The following is a 17,746-nucleotide window of genomic DNA, read 5'->3' as shown; positions in this document are numbered from 1 at the left end:
GTGGGGGGTGTGGGGGGGGCAGGGCCAGCTGATGATAAAACGCAAACGATCTGAAATCCATGACAGGTAGCCTCTGAATGACCCTCCCTCCCAGAGAAAAAAAACAAAACAAAACAAAGAAATATTACTGGGGAGGATACCTTCTGAGCTAAGCTTCAGGGCTTAATGGCTGCTGTGGTTCACATTCACACTGCACTGAGTGAATCGAGACAAACCCTTTGAGCCAAACCCTGAAGAAGACACTGAATGCAACTTCGTTCTTCTGGGAAACAAAAATGGAGTGGCGTCAAATTTGAACGGTTTTAGGTTCCACGTCTGACCACCAGCCGTTTCTCCCTCTAGTGGTAGAAACACCTGTTTGTTTTGGTCGTATTTACCCAGAAGTCCCAGTACTGTAGTCCGCTTCCTGCTTTTGGAGCGGTCTCTGGTCCGCTTGCGTTCACATATGCATTCAAACCGCGCCATAGTTCACTTCAACCGAACAGAGACCGAGGTTTTTAGGCGGATCAGAGTTCACTTGTTTTGGCCTGCATCAGAGTTGGATTGAAGCGTTCACACCTCCCCAAACGAACCGGACTTTCTAGGCAAACGAACTAGAGTTCAGTTAAAGCGGACTAAACAGGACTGCTGTGAACGTATCCTTAAAGTATGTTGGATCTTAGATTTATATATTCTCAGTGACATGGACGTGCCATCAGTGTCAGCTGAGAAAGGCCTAAATCTGAAACTTTGCATCGACCTTTGACCTGTCTGCATTGAGCCTCCCTCTCAGCATGTAGTGTCAGCGATAACCTCCAAACCGTCACCACCTGCGGCGATAAATCATACAGAGCAGATGTGGAAAATCAATAATGAAGCAGTGGTTTCAAACAAACACCAGCAGATAGGTTTTAGATTCGAGTGTTGTGTGTTCCTGCTGCCTCCCTGGTGTTAACTTAGATTCAAACCGGATCACTTCGAGCCCCAACGCTGATCCCTCCACATGGCTCCCGCTTGGTATTTCCTCCATCTTGGCTCGGTGCTTCTTCACTTTTTTTTTGGTTTAAGGAATGGCGGTAAATAGGGTCATGGCACGGACGTTTGAAGTACGCAGTTAGTAACAGGTAATCGCCACTCCCTCCAGCGTTGTAGTTAACGGCGCGTTTGTGAACAGGTGGGAGGAAGAGAAGCAGAGAAAGATGTTAGTGTCTACGATGTCAAACGATGGCTCCTACAGAGTGATGCAGAAGCCAAAATACAAATCAGCGGCGTGATCTGCAGCAGCAGTCAGTACGGCAAGCAGTTGTGTCTTTTAATTGGCGCCTTGGAAGCACTTATGGCAGGCCCCTTTGTGTGTTTATCTGACATCCCAATCCCACTAGCCCTCATTTACCGAGGAGCTCGGTGTGAGTGTCGCACACTTTATTTCTTTTTTTGTATTTTCACATTGGGTGATGTTGTTCAGTCCTGTACGTTTTAATTTTAATTTTATTATTTTTCATCAAGTCTAAGCCAAAGGAAATTAAACTAACACAGATACCTTTCTGAAGTTGATCAAACTTTGGTTTACAGTTCAGAATAGATTAAAAAGATACAAATCTGACTTTATTTCTTATTTTATAGTGAAGATATAAGTGTACATACCCTACATTGCTGCTTCCTTAGAGCCTTCCCACTTGCAAAGAGGTTTTTATTTATTGATTTATTTTTATTTTGTCTCTGCTTTTGGGAGAGATGTCTGTTGTTTCTGTTGCACCTCACGGTCATCTAACCTCTCGGGCGGAGCGCCGGAGACCTTTACTGCCTGATCACCTAAAGAAAGGGGCCATCCTATCCCCTACAGAAGAATAAAACAGAAAGGAGTTGAGGCCGAGAGGTGGGATCGGGCCCAAAGCTCAGATAAAGGTCCCCATCCCTTGACACCCTCCTTTCCTCTAGTTGGACTCTTTAATGGTCTTCGGATCCAATCTCCTGTGGATAAGCAAGTCTCATGTGCAGCTGGAGGAAAATTGAATCTCAGCACGCTGATTGGAAGCCCTTGTTTGTCACGCCCCATCACAACACGTTAGCCCCCAGCCCGCACGTTTCGCCGCTTTATTTATGTTGCATCGCCTTCAAACGTGAGCCTGCCAAGTGGAAATGTGGCTGTACGGATTTTCTTTTTACAAAAGTGTTTTTTTTTCTCTCTTTTCTTTTTATTTTTCACTGCTCTAAAACCTGCTGTCTTAAATTAATCCCAGTGCTTATTTAGAAGAATTTACATACGATCTGAAACAGTGTTTGGTGTTTTGTGGTCATACTCCCTAACCTGTATTTGTGTGGGTGTGTGTGTGCGTGTGTGCGTTCACAGGAACTACCATGTGTTTTACTACCTGTTGGCTGGAGCCAGTGAAGAAGAGAGGAAGGCCTTCCACCTGCTCCAACCAGAGGAATACCACTACCTCAACCAGGTCTGCACAGAACAGAAAATCCTCCCATCTGAGGGGAAAAAGGAGATTTATGGCGTCGCCTGCACCACCCCATGATTAGAGAACTTTTCGTCAAACAGAGAAACTGATAAGACCACTAAACGTGAAGATGAGCAGATTTTTTTCTGTCTCCGGTGTTGTTTTGCTCGTGTTTGTTTATTCGAACTAGAGCGCATCTCGCTGCCGTCTTTCCTCCAGAACTGGGCATCTGTGTGTGTGTGTGTGTGTGTGTGTGTGTGTGTGTGGCTGGGTGTGTACACATGCTTGCACTCATGCCAGGAGCTCACATATGTGTGCATGTTTTGCAGTACATCTGTTTGTGCTGGCAGCTGAGGCGTGAGGATTCCTTCTCCCTCCTGACAAAAACATTCTCCTCCTCCTTCGGCTCGTCTCCCTCTGTTTCTCAGAAAACAAAAGCAGCCGTAAAAAACGAGGATTGTTCATTTTTTGTGATTTTGTTTTTCTAATTTTCCTTTAATTTAGCCACAACCACCACAACAACAACAATCCCATCATTTGCCTCCTTTTGCCATGCAGCCCTGTTTCCATGGCAACAGGACGACTCTGAGGACCGCCTGATGTTAATCTTGCGCAGGGAGTGACAGAAGCCATGTGGCTGGCTGCGCTCGCACACACCGTTTTTCGCACAAATGGACAAACTGCACTCTCAGAATTAAATGTCGTGCTCAGTGTGTGTGTGTGTGTGTGTGTGTGTGCGGAGTAGATTTAATCACATACACATAACTGTTAAGGCCCGAGTACCGAGCTTTAACTTTGACTTCAGATCATTTGCGGACGTTTGACATCGAGATGAAACGGCGTGCTCCATGACATGTTCCAACAGTGATAACGTGCAAACAATCCCATGATGCAACAGGCACCAAAGTACACGCCGCAAAGTCGAATCCGAGGGACAGACGAGCTAACAGTCGCTTCGATAGGGGCGTCTGAAACTCACCGCTCGGTGCGGCTTTACACAATGTCAGACGCACAAGGGCCATCTGATGCACCTGTGGTTACCTAGGTAACCTTAAACTGCAGGAAAAACTTTGCTGAGCGCTTTCTTTTAAAGAAATCCAGCATAAAGAGCTTTTTTTTCCATGTGTGTATTCTTTTCACTTAAACTGCACACCCAATGCTATAACTCCCATCTCTTGAAGCGGGATTCTCTGGAAACATTTTCCTTAAATAGTATCTCACCTGTTGCAGATAGCTCTTTGGGCGACCTCAGATTAGAGAGAAAAAAAAACCAAGTTCGCCAAGCTGTAGATTATAGCAGTTTGTCCAAATATTATTTTCTAACCCTGTGCGTTGCTGTCAGCTTCACATTGCAGTTGTTCCGGCATGATTCCAACAGGAAGTGCTACAGCTAGCCGCTGTTGGCACTGCCAAGTAAACCACGAGTTTCTCTGTAAGTGACAGGGTCATGTGACAGTGACGATGGCGTGAGGGTTTATAAAACGGTCTTGACTCGGCTCACAATAGCTGTCAGCTCATGTTTTTGCTCTAAGGAGGTTGTTGAAGGAGCCATCTGCTGCAGGTAAGATGTTAATAGTTAATAACTCCTCCACAGGATTCCACTTTAAAGGATCTAAGCTGTCACTTTGAGTGTTTTTATGCAGCTTTTGTTAAAGATGGGCCCACCTTGTCACCGTTTCCTCACATTCAGGCAGTTTAGGAAACGGGTTTTAACGGTCACTTAGCGGCCGTGTCATGGCCGTTTTCGATGAGGTCATGCTTTAATCCGTGATGATTCAGCTCTGTGAACGTGCGTGAGGCACCTTAACATTTCTTCCTTCCCATATGAACAGCAGGTCTCCGCGAACGTCTAGGATTTGTCATGCAGCTCTGGCTTTCCTAAATCTTTTCCCAGTCGATTGTAACCCCACTCTGCCTCGCTTCCAGATGACAAAGAGGCCGCACAGGCTCCACTGGGACCATTGCTCTGAGAGCGACCTGGTCAGTATCACGCTGAGCCGTTTTGTGTTTGCCGTGTCAGTGGGCGTGTCGTGCTGCTTCGCTCTCTGCGTTGTGCCGCCCGCCCGCTTCCTGTGTGCGGCGGCCTAAAGGCGGAGGCGATCGGCTGAACTTGGAGCTGCCTCTCCGATGTTTGAAGGGCAACTTTAACTGAGCCTTTATGTTTCAGCATTTCACTCCCAGAGGTTCACTCTATAAACTTTTTTTTTTTTTTTTAACACCAAAGTGTCACACAAGAGGTATCTGGTTTTTATTCCCCATTTTTTTAAAATCCATCCGATTAGTTTAATCGTTACTTTGGAACATGAAGGTACAGTTGGAGTCCCTCCAAACAAAGCTTTTGTTTTAAGTGGCGTTGCTGCTGGTAGATGGATGCTGATTGGCTGAGAAATTTCAGGATTTCCGCTTCATTTATTGCACTTTAACTTGACTTTATCGGCTAAAGGACTGCGCACACAAACTATGTGGACGCGTTTCAGTTGTTAGGAATTCAAACACCACAGGTATCGATATCAAAGCGTGCGCAGAACAGAAAGAAGAAGAAGAACTGTGAACCGTGATAGATCCCTCCCCGTTCCAGCTGCTTTTATACAGGACTTTGTTGTAGTTGGAACAGTTTCAGATGACCTTTTTGTTGCAAGAATCTTTGAATATTTGGAGAATAATTTCAAAATTTTTATGATAATTTGAATAGCTGAACCAGTGCCATCTTTCATAGGACAAAATCTACGTTTTTTTATGTCACATTTCCTTTGTCCTCGTCAAGCTTCACATCCTGAAACTTCTCAACAGGCTGTGCGGTCGATGTGTGTGTTTGCTGAGTCCCTGTCCACCACCCCACCTGAAGTGTGTAATGTTTGGTCAGTGGGATTTGCTCTGTGTGTGTGTGTGTGTGTGTGTGTTTAAGAGACTCTGTATCACCTAAACGGGAGATTGAATTCCTCTGACTTTGCCGATGAGCAAACACACGAGACGTGAGAATTGGTTTGTTGAAACGCCGGCGGGGTTTTGTTTCCCACTCTGGCTTCGTGTCCACGGGGTTTTTAGGCACTCGAGCAGATCCCCACGGGGGTAAAACGAGCTGGCGGTTCGAGTCCCGGCCTTGAGTTGCGGCTAGCTGCACACGTTGGAGTGTTAAAACCTGCAGCGAAACCGTTACGTTTCTCCCCAGAAAATCCTCCACCTTCCAGCCCAGCTGAAGGAAGGATATTTAGCGTTTTATTAGCAGAATGAGTTCTCTGGAACACACCGAGCCAGTTTTGCTGCAGACTTGGTTTTAAACATTTCTGTGGGCGCTTTTATGACTTTGGAAGGCTTTTGAAAATGAATGTAACTATTGTGTATTCATGCTGACTACAACTGCTGTAGTGGGCACCAAAAATTACGAAGAGAAAAGTTTCATAAACATGCTTACTGCAGCATCAATGAACTCTTGGATTCTTTGAATTTGGTGATCCTTCCAGTAAAATACTGACCAGATGAGCACAAACCAACGTAACGACCCCTAGCTCATGAAAACATCTGTCTCTGCATAGCTCATTGAAGAACAATTTAATAACCCTCACCAAATCAGCTCCAGTGTTTCTAAAACCTGATAGTGTTAAGGCTTGCCATTTTTTTTTCTTCCCCCAGAAAAAGCAGCTCCCAACAACTGCAGTGTGTTGTCAGTGGAATGTAACTCTGCTGCCGAGTTGCTCTTATTTTCTGGAACAACTGCTGGAAGGTTCAAAGTGGTAAAATATAAAAGAAAAAATACAATAAAACAAGCAAATCACCCAACTCCAGTCTTTAATAATAAGCAACCGAAGTTTAGACATGTATTTCTTCATGTTTAGGTATGAAAAACAGATAAATTATGTAAGGTGAGTTTTTGATATTTAAGTCTATTTTGTAAACACATTTTAGGTTATTGCTTTCATTCCTATGTTTCTCATGTTAAGCTAGGCTAACCATTCTTCATAAAAAGATAACCATCATTCCTGTTAATAGGCTAACCATTCCTAATGCTAAACTAGACTAACCTTTCCTAGTTATAAAATAGGCTAATCATTCTTAATGCTATGCTGTGCTAGCCTTTCCCTGTGCTAATTTAGGCTAACAATTCTCATATTACACTGTTAGTCTTTATTTGTGCTAAGCTAAGATAAGCTAACCATTCGTATGCTAAGCTAGACTTTTCATTCATCATGCAAAACTAGGCTAATCATTCTTAACGCTAAACCAGATTAACCATTCCTTGTGGTAAACTAAGCTAACCATTCTTGTGCTAAGCTAGACTAACCATATCTAATACTAAACTGGGCTAACCGTTCCCTGTGCTGAGCTAGGCAAGCAGTTCTCTTGCTATGCAATATTAGCCTTTCTTTGTGCTAAGCTAAGCTAACCATTCTTATGCTAAACCAGACTAACCATTCCTTATGCTAAGATAGGCTAATCATTCCTCATGCTAAACTGGGCTAAACGCAAACAATTTCTCCAATATTTTTATTAATATTAACCTGCATCTTAGTTTGCTTTTCATCTGATTTTTTTTCAGTTTAATTACCATTTTGCCAAAAAAATGTTTTAGGCAGTTTTGGCTTTCTTAACTACAGTAAAGCATAGTCCTACTAGCCTTTCATTCTCGCACAGACAGCAGAGTAGCTTAATTCACTTTGTTCGTGAAGTTCTTCTTTTAACATCAGATAATTTGTGCGCCTCTAATTCTGGGCTGCTTTTTCCACCAGCCCGTCTCTCCGTCGCTCGTATTGTTTCCCCGCACAGCCGTTCCCTCTCGCCGTTCGCTAACACGCCGTCTCTCGCAAAAGGGTCACTCAGAGACCTCATCGGTCCGTGAGCCCCGCTGTCCGAGGAGACTATGTCGCCGTCTTTTTGCATGAGCGCGCCCAGAGGGACATTTGGCAGTCTTCGACAGCTGGCCCTGAACATCTGGGTCCTTTTCTAACCTCTGACCTCTCCCAGTGGTCAGTAGAGCCGCCCGGGTGCGTTTTGTGGACGAGGGTGAACAGATTCCAGATGCAGCGTCTGGAACTATAAATAGAAAATAAACAACTGGGAAAAATTTAAAAAAATTAAAATTGAGTAGTTGCGTAAAGATCCCAAAGACCAAACATTTTGTAACAGATGAGCACAGTTGGCTGTGTGGGGTTTTTTGCGGGCTTTGGGGTTTTTTGTGCTTGTTTGGGTGTCTCCGGGCTCTGGTTCTGTGGAATGTCTTGTGATGGGGGTGGCATGCTGTATTTGCTATATTTAGTGCAAAATTTCGACCCTGCGACTCGATGACATAAATCATGCCTGACTAAGTAACAGCCAAGTGTGGACTGAATGCCTTTAGCGTTCATAGCCTGCAGCAGTTTTTTATTTCTTTAAACAGCATAAAGTTGCAGCTTTCTCAATCACCACAAGATTTTTTTTTCAAAGCCCTAATAACTATGGTTTTTGATTTTTTTTTTTTTTTAACCCAAATATTTCCATCACTGCTGCTAAACTTGATCTCTTTGTTTTCTCGACTTCCTTTGGCGTATCGCATTGTGCCCACCGTCGGCTCCAGGAGCCTCAGACCCGCCTTTTGTTGCAGTTGGAGAAGATCACCGGCGTGTGTTTGGCCGCCGCTGCTCCCAACAGCTCCTGATCCGACGGGGGGAACGATGGCGAGGCGAAAGGAGCGCTGAAGGGGGTGACGTGTAGAAGGAGCCGATCCAGAGTGTGGATTATAGGTTCCTGTGTCTTCTCGCGCCCGGCCGGTCACCGTGGTATGCTCTAATTACAGCCTGAGAGCGGCTCGCTACCGGAGCAGAGACATGCTGACCGACTGGAGGGCCCGAGAAGACACAAACACACTCGTTTAACTACACTTCCTCACACTCCTCCAGTCAACACCGTGGCTCTCTTTCTTTTTTTATACTTTTGTATCTCAGTCACGGCAGCAGTTATTCATCTCAAACTTCGTCGCAAACGCCGGATGATCTCAGCGTCTCCTGATCACACGGGAATGTACTCGTATTCAGTTAGCAGGGTCCTCCCCCCCTCTTTTCACCGAAGTAAACTGTGGACATTACATGGGGTTTTCTTGGCACGGCGACACGCTGAGCCAAATGTTACTGTCAGGTAACTCCTGCTCGAGCCATTCGTAGCTGGTTCCATGGTTCGCGGCCCGCAGCTGGGATAATAAATGTGTTGCTGTTCGAAGCGAGTCGCTAAATGGTCCTATTTCAAGCGTGGACTCACGTCCCACGATCAAAAATTAAATCTAATTACTCAACTTTTGTTTTTGCCTTGAAAAGCTCCCCGTTATTTCCTAGGGGAAAATATAGATTGAGGCTGGTTAGAAATGGCATTTTTAAGACAAGAATACCAAAGAAGTTGGCTCTAGTTGTTGCTGGTTTTAGCCATCGTCTGCCTGAGCCATACGTGTGGTTGAATTAGTATATTTTGTCTCCCTCTAATGTAAAACTGAGGTTGTCCTATGTATACGTTTCAATCAAAACATCTGTGTTTTGCTCACGGAACCTCATTTACTCTGAACAGGACAATAAATCAGTGCATGGAGTCGTTCGTTTCTTGGCAATTCATGTGTCCTTGTTCACCCTGTGTGCTGTGGCCTGGTTTAAATGTGTTCTCTTCCTTTTTTTTTTTCCTGTTTTGTTTAACTCCTTACTTTTTGTTTTCCTGTGTTCCCTCCCACCCCCCAGCAGGACTGCTTCACGGTGGAAGGAGAAGACCTGAAACATGACTTTGAGAGGCTGCAGCTGGCTATGGAGATGGTCGGCTTCCTGCCCACTACACGCAAACAGTAAGACTGTCAGAGGTCTCCAACTAAATGTGCTCATGGCCCCTGTGTTTGTAATCAGACTGTTAACTAGTTATCTTAAAGGAAATTATGACTCATTCGTAAATAGATGACGTTTGCTATATTGTTTTATTATTTTTCAGGAGTGTTAAACTTAGAGCTCTTTGCACAAAACACTTCAAAGCCAAGCCTGAGGTGGTTTTTTCCATGAGTGATTTATGTAAAGACCAAGGCTACAAGTTGGTCTTTGAAGTGGACCTGCCAACGTTACACCTCTGAGTGGGCAAGGCATGTAGTCACAGAGCTGAGTTGGCGAGTCGGTCTGAGCAACACTGCTGTCACTCACTGGTTTTGTGATGCGGCTTCATTTATGCGAGCTCATATTGTCGTGGGGGCTTGGTTATCACGCTTCTAAGCAATCAAAGATGGTTTAAAGAGGCGCTTGTGTTTGTGGCTGTATCCCAATCCTTTATTCTAAAAAAAAGACCTAGTGCTCCTGTTTTTTTTTTTGTTTTTTTTTTGGATTGTGAAGTTTTAGTTGTGACTCTCCCTGTAAATCATTGTACTTAAAAGGTAAATACAATAGATTTATCAAAAAATAACCAACGTGATTTGAGTTGGAGTTGGACATCAACTCAGATCCTGAAGGAAAGCAGTGGATTGTTAAAAGAAAGGGTTTCTGTTTAAGTAGTTTGAACGGCTGATACATCCACTGTGCCTGCTCCACCTGCTAAACAACGTATCCCAAAACTTACGAGTCAGAGTAAGCCAAGATTGGCAAGAAAGTGGAAAACAGAAAAGCATACCTAATGGTGGACTTGAACCTTGCATGGCAGCGAAGCAGGTTTTCCTGCTACTGTGTGCCAGTGTTCGAGTCGGGTTGTGAAGGTGCAAAAGTGTCGAAATCTGTTTGCTTTATTAATAACTTATTCAAATGAGCTCACGAGCCAAACTTGGCCCATGGCTGCCAGTTGCTGATTGCTGGCCTCGATGAAGCCCACAAGTCTTCATTGATTACAGAAGCACAACTCTCCGGTCTGACTATCAGCTTGTAGACGGACCATTATCGCCTACGTTGCGCCGTCACTAATCAGACTGACAGCGATAGCTCGGTGCCTTTTGTCACCCGTAATAAGTGATAACCGAGGCATCTTTCTTGTCAGGATTTTCTCCCTGCTGTCAGCGATCCTCCACCTGGGAAACATCCGCTACAAGAAGAAGACCTACAGGGACGACTCCATCGACATCTGTAACCCAGAGGTCCTGCCCATCGTCTCCGAGCTGCTAGAGGTGAGCACATCAGTCAGACTTTCTACCAAAGTCTGAGTCGACAGCAATAAGGTTCAGTGAAAACACTTTAACCGTCTGAAAATCCGCTCATCAACATGCCGGCCAGAAAGTATTATTTGACTTGCTTAGTTTATGTTGAAACTCAGCTCGATTTCATGGGTGATAAATATGAAGAATCGAAGCAGGGCTTGACCACAGAGCTTGTTTTTTTTTTCCTCTGTTATTCCATCACATTGTCTCGTGTTGCATCCGTTTGAGTGAACGAGTTCGTCCTCTGCTGCACTTTCTGAATGCAGTTAGAAAATGGGATCTCACCTCCCAGTTGGTGGTTTATACACAAAAAGCCTCTCAGAGCTTGTGGTGACGGCAGAAATGAAGAGGTGCTCCAGATCCCAAAGAGCCATCCAGTTCTTTTTATGAAGAGCTGTTTGTGTAAAAGGCTATTTTCAGACCGCATGAGTGCTGCTCCGGAAGCACGAGTTCCTGCTGGGAACATCAAGTCTGTGTTACGATATCACCTACATGTTTGAGTCCTTTTTAAAATGAAGTACAAACTCTGACCTGACTTCGCTAAGAATGTGCATTTCCTTTTTTGGGCATTGTTTGCACCTGCTATTCGCTCCTTCTCATCGCCATGTTTGTGAAGCAAGTGGCGCTAATTCTATACATGCTGGTGCAAACACTCCCATCAGGTTTGAGCGGTTTGTGCTTTATTTTGGCTTCGGGTTGTGCAGCGAAGGCAACCACAATCTAAATATGGCCTTCTGTTGCAAACACAGCAGGCACAAAAGTGACAGACAGATAGAATAATGAAGTACAGAGGAACTATTTAAAACTGCACAAAAACATCTGAATGTATCAAAGCGGCGTCACATTCAAGATGGCATTTCTAAATCCATAAGAGACTTTATGTGCTCTTTTGACCATCGCTGCATCCTCAAATTTTTACTTATTAAATGAAATGTGTTCTGAGGTCCACACAGTTTATGTGGCCGTCGTTAACTCCTTGTCACTAGATGGCGCTGCAGCGACAGTGCGGGGCAGAGAAGTGTGTGTGTTAGGGGTACAGAAGAAGAGCGAGACCAAACGAAGTTCTGTAAGAGTGCCAGGCGTGACGGCGCACTGGTAATAAAAGTTCCAAGTTCAACCGCCGTTTCCTATTCTTCGTTTACAGCCGCCGCAACAGCGGCGTGAACGCAGAGCGGTGGAAAACCGTAGCTAAAAGCAAACTTCATGTCGAGAACAGTGCTAGGTTTCGAGAACTGGACACTTTTTGCCCTCTAATCCCATTTGTTATGGGGTACTATGATGTCTCGTTTGTCTGTGTCCCTGTGATGGACTTGCGGCCTGTCCAGGGTGTCCCTCGCCTTTTGCAGAATGAACCACTGGAGGTGGGCGCCAGCTCCCTGCGACCCCACATGGAAAAGGAATGAAGGAATGAAGTAAGGCTATTTGCTATCAATTTGAGAGGGTTTTCCCTCTAAATATTGGCGCAGAGAAACACTTTGTTTGGCGGCACAGTTTGAGGCACACATCTCCTTTTGGGAGATGCACAAAATCCTCACTTATGTCCACCAAAAATTATCAACTCAGTGATGGATCCAGGTCTTTTTTTTATTTTTATCTTAAATGAATCCCAGATGAAATAATAAAAACCTTTCTGCTCCTGACAGATTTTAGATTTTATGGAACTTCTGAGGAAATGTGTACCTAACTTTCGTAGATTGGACCCTTAATGAAAAAAAATAATATTTATGACATTATTATGAAACACAACAAAGCTCTGTGGAACAGCCCTCGTTTCTGGTTGAATATCTATAAATATTAGATGAAAAGCTTGCATTAAATCGTTATTTTTCAAACATGGCAGTCTGAACTTGTCTCACAGCGTATTTGTGTTGTCGGCGGGAGCCTTTTTGTGTTTTGAAGCACGTTCACGCAGAGTTTCCTCCCCCAGCATCTAACCTTTCAGTTAGATTAGAGAAGTAAAACTGACTCGGGACTATTAAAAGGCTGCGTCACATTTGGATCTCAAACAGCTTTACAGTCATTCCTCTTTTTCTGTGTTTGGTTTATTTACTTCCTCGTATTTTAGGTTATCACATCGTCTTTTTTTTTTTTTTTAATCACAGCACGAACTGAATCTTAGTGCAGCGGTTCAACTGTTTGCATAGGAAGCCCACCCCTTCAAACACTAATCAGCCCGCTCGGCAGGTTTAGACTGCTGCGGCTCTGTTATCTATCAACAGGATGAAGACAGACATGGAAAAAACACTTGTCTGGCTCGGGTCAACTTGCCGCGCAGTGTTTACAAGTTTATGATGCTGCAGTCGGGTTCATTGTGGACGCAGACCACACACACACACACACAGATTGACACGTTGTTCTGATTTACCTCGGGACTGAGCGACGTGTCACCTCCTCATCCCGTGGCCGGATGCCCCTTGTTGAGTCGTTGACAAAAAAACAACGTCCGAAGTGCATCGGAGACTCCCGTCAGCAGCCTGGCAGGGATGAGCTGGGAGAGCCTGGCTGGGAGAGCACGCCAGGGCTGCCCTCTGCGACTCCTCGGAGATCGAGCCACATGGTGGTTTAGGTTTGAGTTTACTGTTAGTCTGCACGGAAGCAGCGACTATTTGTCCCCTGAGATCAACTGAGCCACAGAGTTAGAGACACAAAGAGTCCTGCTGAGTTCACTTCATCTTCAGACAAATAAGATGGAGAAGCTGCTGAGAGCCAACTATTGTTTTTCAAATTAGTAGAATTTAGGCTATTTTTTACACAAAATCTGATGTTTTTAAAAGGCTGATGTATTAAAACTAGCAAATGTGAAATTAAATTCATATTTTTTTACATTTTGCAGTGAAGCTCTGTGGAAAGGTAATGAACAATTAACATCTTACCTGTTGCAGATGGCTCTTTGATCTTCCACGGTTTGAAGAAATAGTTTATCTCCGTATCCATCTGAGAGCAAAGGGAATTCCTGCCGCCTTAAAACAACTCCAGTCTCCTGAATTCTTCTACCTGTTCGTGCAGACGCTCTTTTATAAACCCTTAACGCTGCTGCTGGTTTTAGATTATGTGGTTTTTTTTACAGGATTCTGTTGTTGTTTACAAGCACGAACAGCAGCAGCAGCAGCAGCAGGTAGCTGTGGCACTGCTGGCTGGCATATCAAAACATTTCTGTCGGAATACTGTGTAATACAAAACTGACAATGCTGTAAAAGAATGGTCGGACCGCGTTGATGAGAAAATAAAGACTCATTTGAAGCAAACTCTCCTCCAAAAGCAGATTTTGTTGTCTTAAAACAACAGCTCATACAAACTGTCATAATCTTTTTGCATTAAGGGTCTAATCTACGAAAGTTAAGTACACATTTCCTCAGATCCTCTATAAAATTGAAATTTTTTTAGCCATTTTTCCGGGTCTCATGCTCCTCCGGAGAGGCTCGGGATAAATATTGCGCTCATGTTTCTTCAGCAGTGTGGCCACGACTACTTTAAACCGCCTCTAACGTGGCCTGAGAACTCCTGGGTGCGCTCACGTTTACACCTGTTCAGATGGTAGGCCTGAGTCTAAATTAGCTTTTTCGTCCTTGCTAGTCGAGCTGAGATTTGCTTGCCTATTGCTTACTGTAGAAAGGTGTTTCGGTTTAATGAAGGAAACAGTTTTCACGTCTTGTTCAGCGTTGTGTTTATGTGAAATCAAATCGATGTTTTATCCTTTTTAGGCTCATGCATAAAAGTGTACAGACCAGGCAGGCGCCATTAGAACTCCGTGCAGCTTGTTTTATTTATAAAGCCCGAGTTTGTTCTCAGACACTTTGCAAAAGAGAAGCCGCTGAGAGGGGAGACAGGTTGTCGAGCGCTGCGGTTTCCACGCCAACCTCGAAGCAGGCTTCAGTTTGAAGGTGGTTTAATATTTTAAGCCGGACGTAACGCAGTTCAAAGCTCAGTGGTGTGAGGCTCCTCTCTCGGAGATTGATGGCTGCGCGAATGGGAGTATAACCGACAGGGACTTCCTGTTTCCTGTGGAGGTAATAATGGAAGGGGGAAGTGGAGCTCTGATGACCTGATGGACGGCTGACAAACTAGATAAGGTTCAGAGCTGAGTGATTTGAAGTCCGAGAAGGACTCCTGTGCACTCCCTGCTCACACTGTACGCGTCACACTGTTGGCGTGTTTTAAAATAGCCCGTGTCCAACTTATGCGTCTGTCTGATCTCTCGACTCGGCAGAGTCTCGTACGTCACAAGCGCCCGACAGATATCAGTCCAACAACGAGCGGAAGTTGATTTTAGGTTCGGACTTTTCAAAAAGAGGAGGAAAATGAGACAGATGTGGGCGACAGCTCATGGCTGGGAAGGACATCAGTGGCGGCATCAGTGGATGCTGCTTGATATTCGTTGTAGGTCGTCTTTGGTGGTCTTTGCACTGAACGACCACAGCCCTCGAGCAAAAACTGCCACGGTTCGATCCCAGCCTTGCCTGTTGGACAGAGCTCTTTGAATGCCCTCCTTTTGGGAAGAAATGGTCGAATTCTGACTGTAATGATAAGCTAATGGCTATTCTGACCAATCGGTTTCAAGTAAGACAGTTATCCTGGCAGGAGCATTATGAAGCTCTTTCAGACCGTTCTTAAGGCTGCACCAGAGTGCTACAGCTTGCTGCTGCTGTCATCCAACGTTTCAAGGCGACAGCAATCCACTTTGATCTTGGTTCTTGCCCGGACTATCCGTGAGCTTGTCAGCCTAGTCAGAAGTAAACTTTTGTTGCTCAAAGAGCTGTGTACAACAGGTAAGATATTATAGTTTACAACCTTTTCACACTTCAAAAGGCTGTATTTGCTGCTTTAACAATCAGATTAAGGTGGTTAAAATGTTTAGCGCTGACTGATTTAAAACAAAACCCTCCCGTCGACTCCAAAGCCGCGCTGTGTAAAGCTCCCGTGTACTCTGGTGTTAGAGCTGTGATGACAGCAGAACAGCCAGCCTGTTGCCAGGCAACAAAACACATGGAAATGTACCGACTGAAGACCAATCAGCAGGCTGCAGAATAGGCTTTGCCTCCTATTTAAGGGATTACCAGCCAGTGTGAAATGAGTATTATTGAGCCACCCCCCCAGCGCCCCACTCACAGCACACACACACACACACAGCCTGAACCCACTCCCTGTTTGTATCAAAGCCTTTGGAAACCAAAAATAGGTCCATAATAGTATTAACCATAGTATTAACACGCTTGTTTTTTCCTCGCAAAGACATCAGGCCATCACTCAAAGAGGTGCTCTCACTTATTTTCTCCCACCCACACACACACACACACATATTCACAAACATGTAGGCTCAGCAGCAACAGCAGCAGCAGCTGCTCGGCCCACTCCCGTAATCCCCGCCGATAGAGGAGATGCATGCCGGTGAGATCTGCCTCTCTCACTGTGGCCCCGTCATCTGCCGTTTGTCCGGGGCCAAGTTTGCCACAGGCTGCACTGAACGGCCGTGTGTGTGTGTAGGGATGTGTGTGTGTGGGAGTGTGCTGAGCAGTGTTCACAGGCTAATCTTGGTCATCTGGGTCAGACAAAAGCAGTAGGGTTCAGCGGTGTGAGGAGTAAAGGTCACCGGCGGGGGGCGACGCGGAAGGAACTTTCCGCCGTGATTTCTGACATGTTTTACTTCATCAGTCACCCTGACAGAGTGGATCAGCAACTAAATAAAAACATCTACGAATTCACATCGACTCATCAGGTACAACGGTTGTAACTTGAGCAAATAGCCAAACTGCTCTTGTTTGCTACTCTGACAGCAATGATGTTGCAACTTAAGACAAAAATAAACGACGTGGAATCCAAAGATCCTCTGGTATCGGACCAAAAAAACAGAACATGAGGAAAAACAAAAACATTCGGATTCTTACACCAAAGAGAGCTCCCACATATTAATGTGGTGATTCAGGCGCAGCCGAGTCCCGCTGTTCTGGGTGCACATGCTGCGTACTCGAGCCCCAAAACCGTTAAACAAAGGATTCATATTACACCGTTCTTACTCTATGAACTGCTAATCCAGATAGTTATATGGGTTCTTGCTTCATTCATAGTGTGCCTCTTTCAAATTTACATCTACGATAGTTCTTTTTAGCCTGAACCCTTAATAGTACTAATAATTAGTGCAACATTAATTTGTTTGTTTTCTCATTTTATTGTTAACAAGGACTGAATTTGAATATTATTCTGTCATCTAGTTTTCATGTGTTCCTGGATTTATTGGGTTTTTTTATGTAAATGTTATTTAGATCTTTGAATAGTTTGTTTATATAAACATTCTTCTCTGTATCTGATGAAGAGGTGTGGTCCATCATGTGGTTTTGATGAATTTGGACCTCTGATGTCATGATCAAATTTATTATTTCAGTGTCTCCTGTTTTCTACTGCTTTTACTGTGAAATTGCAAAAGAGGGGTGGCCTTTTCTAACCGATGACTGGTTTTATCTTTTCTTGCTAATTACTTTTTTTTATGTCATTATCATCCTTTTTCCAGGTGAAAGAAGAGATGCTGCTTGAAGCCCTGACAACCAGGAAGACTGTGACTGTCGGAGAGAGGCTCATTGTGCCCTACAGACTTGCAGAGGTGACCCGTCCGTAGCCACATCATAACCCAGTCATCTTTTGTCTTAGTCACACTCGGCCACATCTCATCTTCTCGCGTCTCTGAGTCTGTCTGGTCCTCTGATGCTTCTGGTCCCGTTTGACCAAAAGACCCAACACTGAGGGTTTCTTTTTAATTTTATTTTTGTAGCTTTTTAGTCTTTAGAACCGGGCCTGTGTGGTGGGGTGGCAGTAGAGCCAGCTCGTCTGAGGGGGGAAAAAAAAGCTGAACGTCTCGTTGTGAAGAGCGTCAGCTTTAGAGGAGTTTCTGTATTTGTGTGTTTTTTGCTTTGGAGCTTGTCTGGAGACCTTGTTGTGGCACCCCCCACAGCCCCCACCACTTCTGTCCAAGTCTCTTCGACAGGGGGTCTCTTCCTCCTGTGACTTCCTGTTTCCTGTGGAGTCGAGCCACAGCAGTGCTCCTTAACTCTGACCGTGCGGAGCTGTAGACTTGCAGTCTGGGAAACGAACCTCCTGGGTGCCTCGGCTGACCCAGATAGGCTCCACTGAAGTGAATCATAATAAGATTCGGTGGATTCAAAGATTCCTTTGATGGATCTGCGTAGGAACTGATTTTTATTTTGCTTGTGGCTGCAGTTTTTTT

At 44.7% G+C, this 17,746-nt stretch overlaps 1 protein-coding gene across 12 annotated transcripts in view; it reads left to right on the top strand.

The window, feature by feature from the left end:
• The window catches only part of myo9ab (myosin IXAb), a 140,955-nt gene that overhangs the window by 71,859 nt on the left and 51,350 nt on the right, over positions 1 to 17,746 (top strand). For 7 of the 12 annotated variants that reach the window (XM_017437018.3, XM_017437019.3, XM_017437014.3 and 4 more), the window contains exons 5-9: positions 2,330 to 2,429; positions 4,353 to 4,406; positions 9,116 to 9,216; positions 10,377 to 10,503; positions 17,036 to 17,125. In XM_017437018.3, the coding sequence (XP_017292507.1) occupies positions 2,330 to 2,429; positions 4,353 to 4,406; positions 9,116 to 9,216; positions 10,377 to 10,503; positions 17,036 to 17,125 (472 nt within the window). The remainder of the gene's footprint in view (positions 1 to 2,329; positions 2,430 to 4,352; positions 4,407 to 9,115; positions 9,217 to 10,376; positions 10,504 to 17,035; positions 17,126 to 17,746) is intronic. The other 5 variants (XM_017437015.3, XM_017437026.3, XM_017437025.3 and 2 more) reach the window with 3 other exon arrangements.

Source organism: Kryptolebias marmoratus, linkage group LG11 (assembly GCF_001649575.2).
Source record: "Kryptolebias marmoratus isolate JLee-2015 linkage group LG11, ASM164957v2, whole genome shotgun sequence".
Classification (NCBI taxonomy): Eukaryota; Metazoa; Chordata; class Actinopteri; order Cyprinodontiformes; family Rivulidae; genus Kryptolebias; species Kryptolebias marmoratus.
Note: the sequence above shows the minus strand (reverse complement) of the source record. Positions and strands in the feature narration are given on the sequence as shown.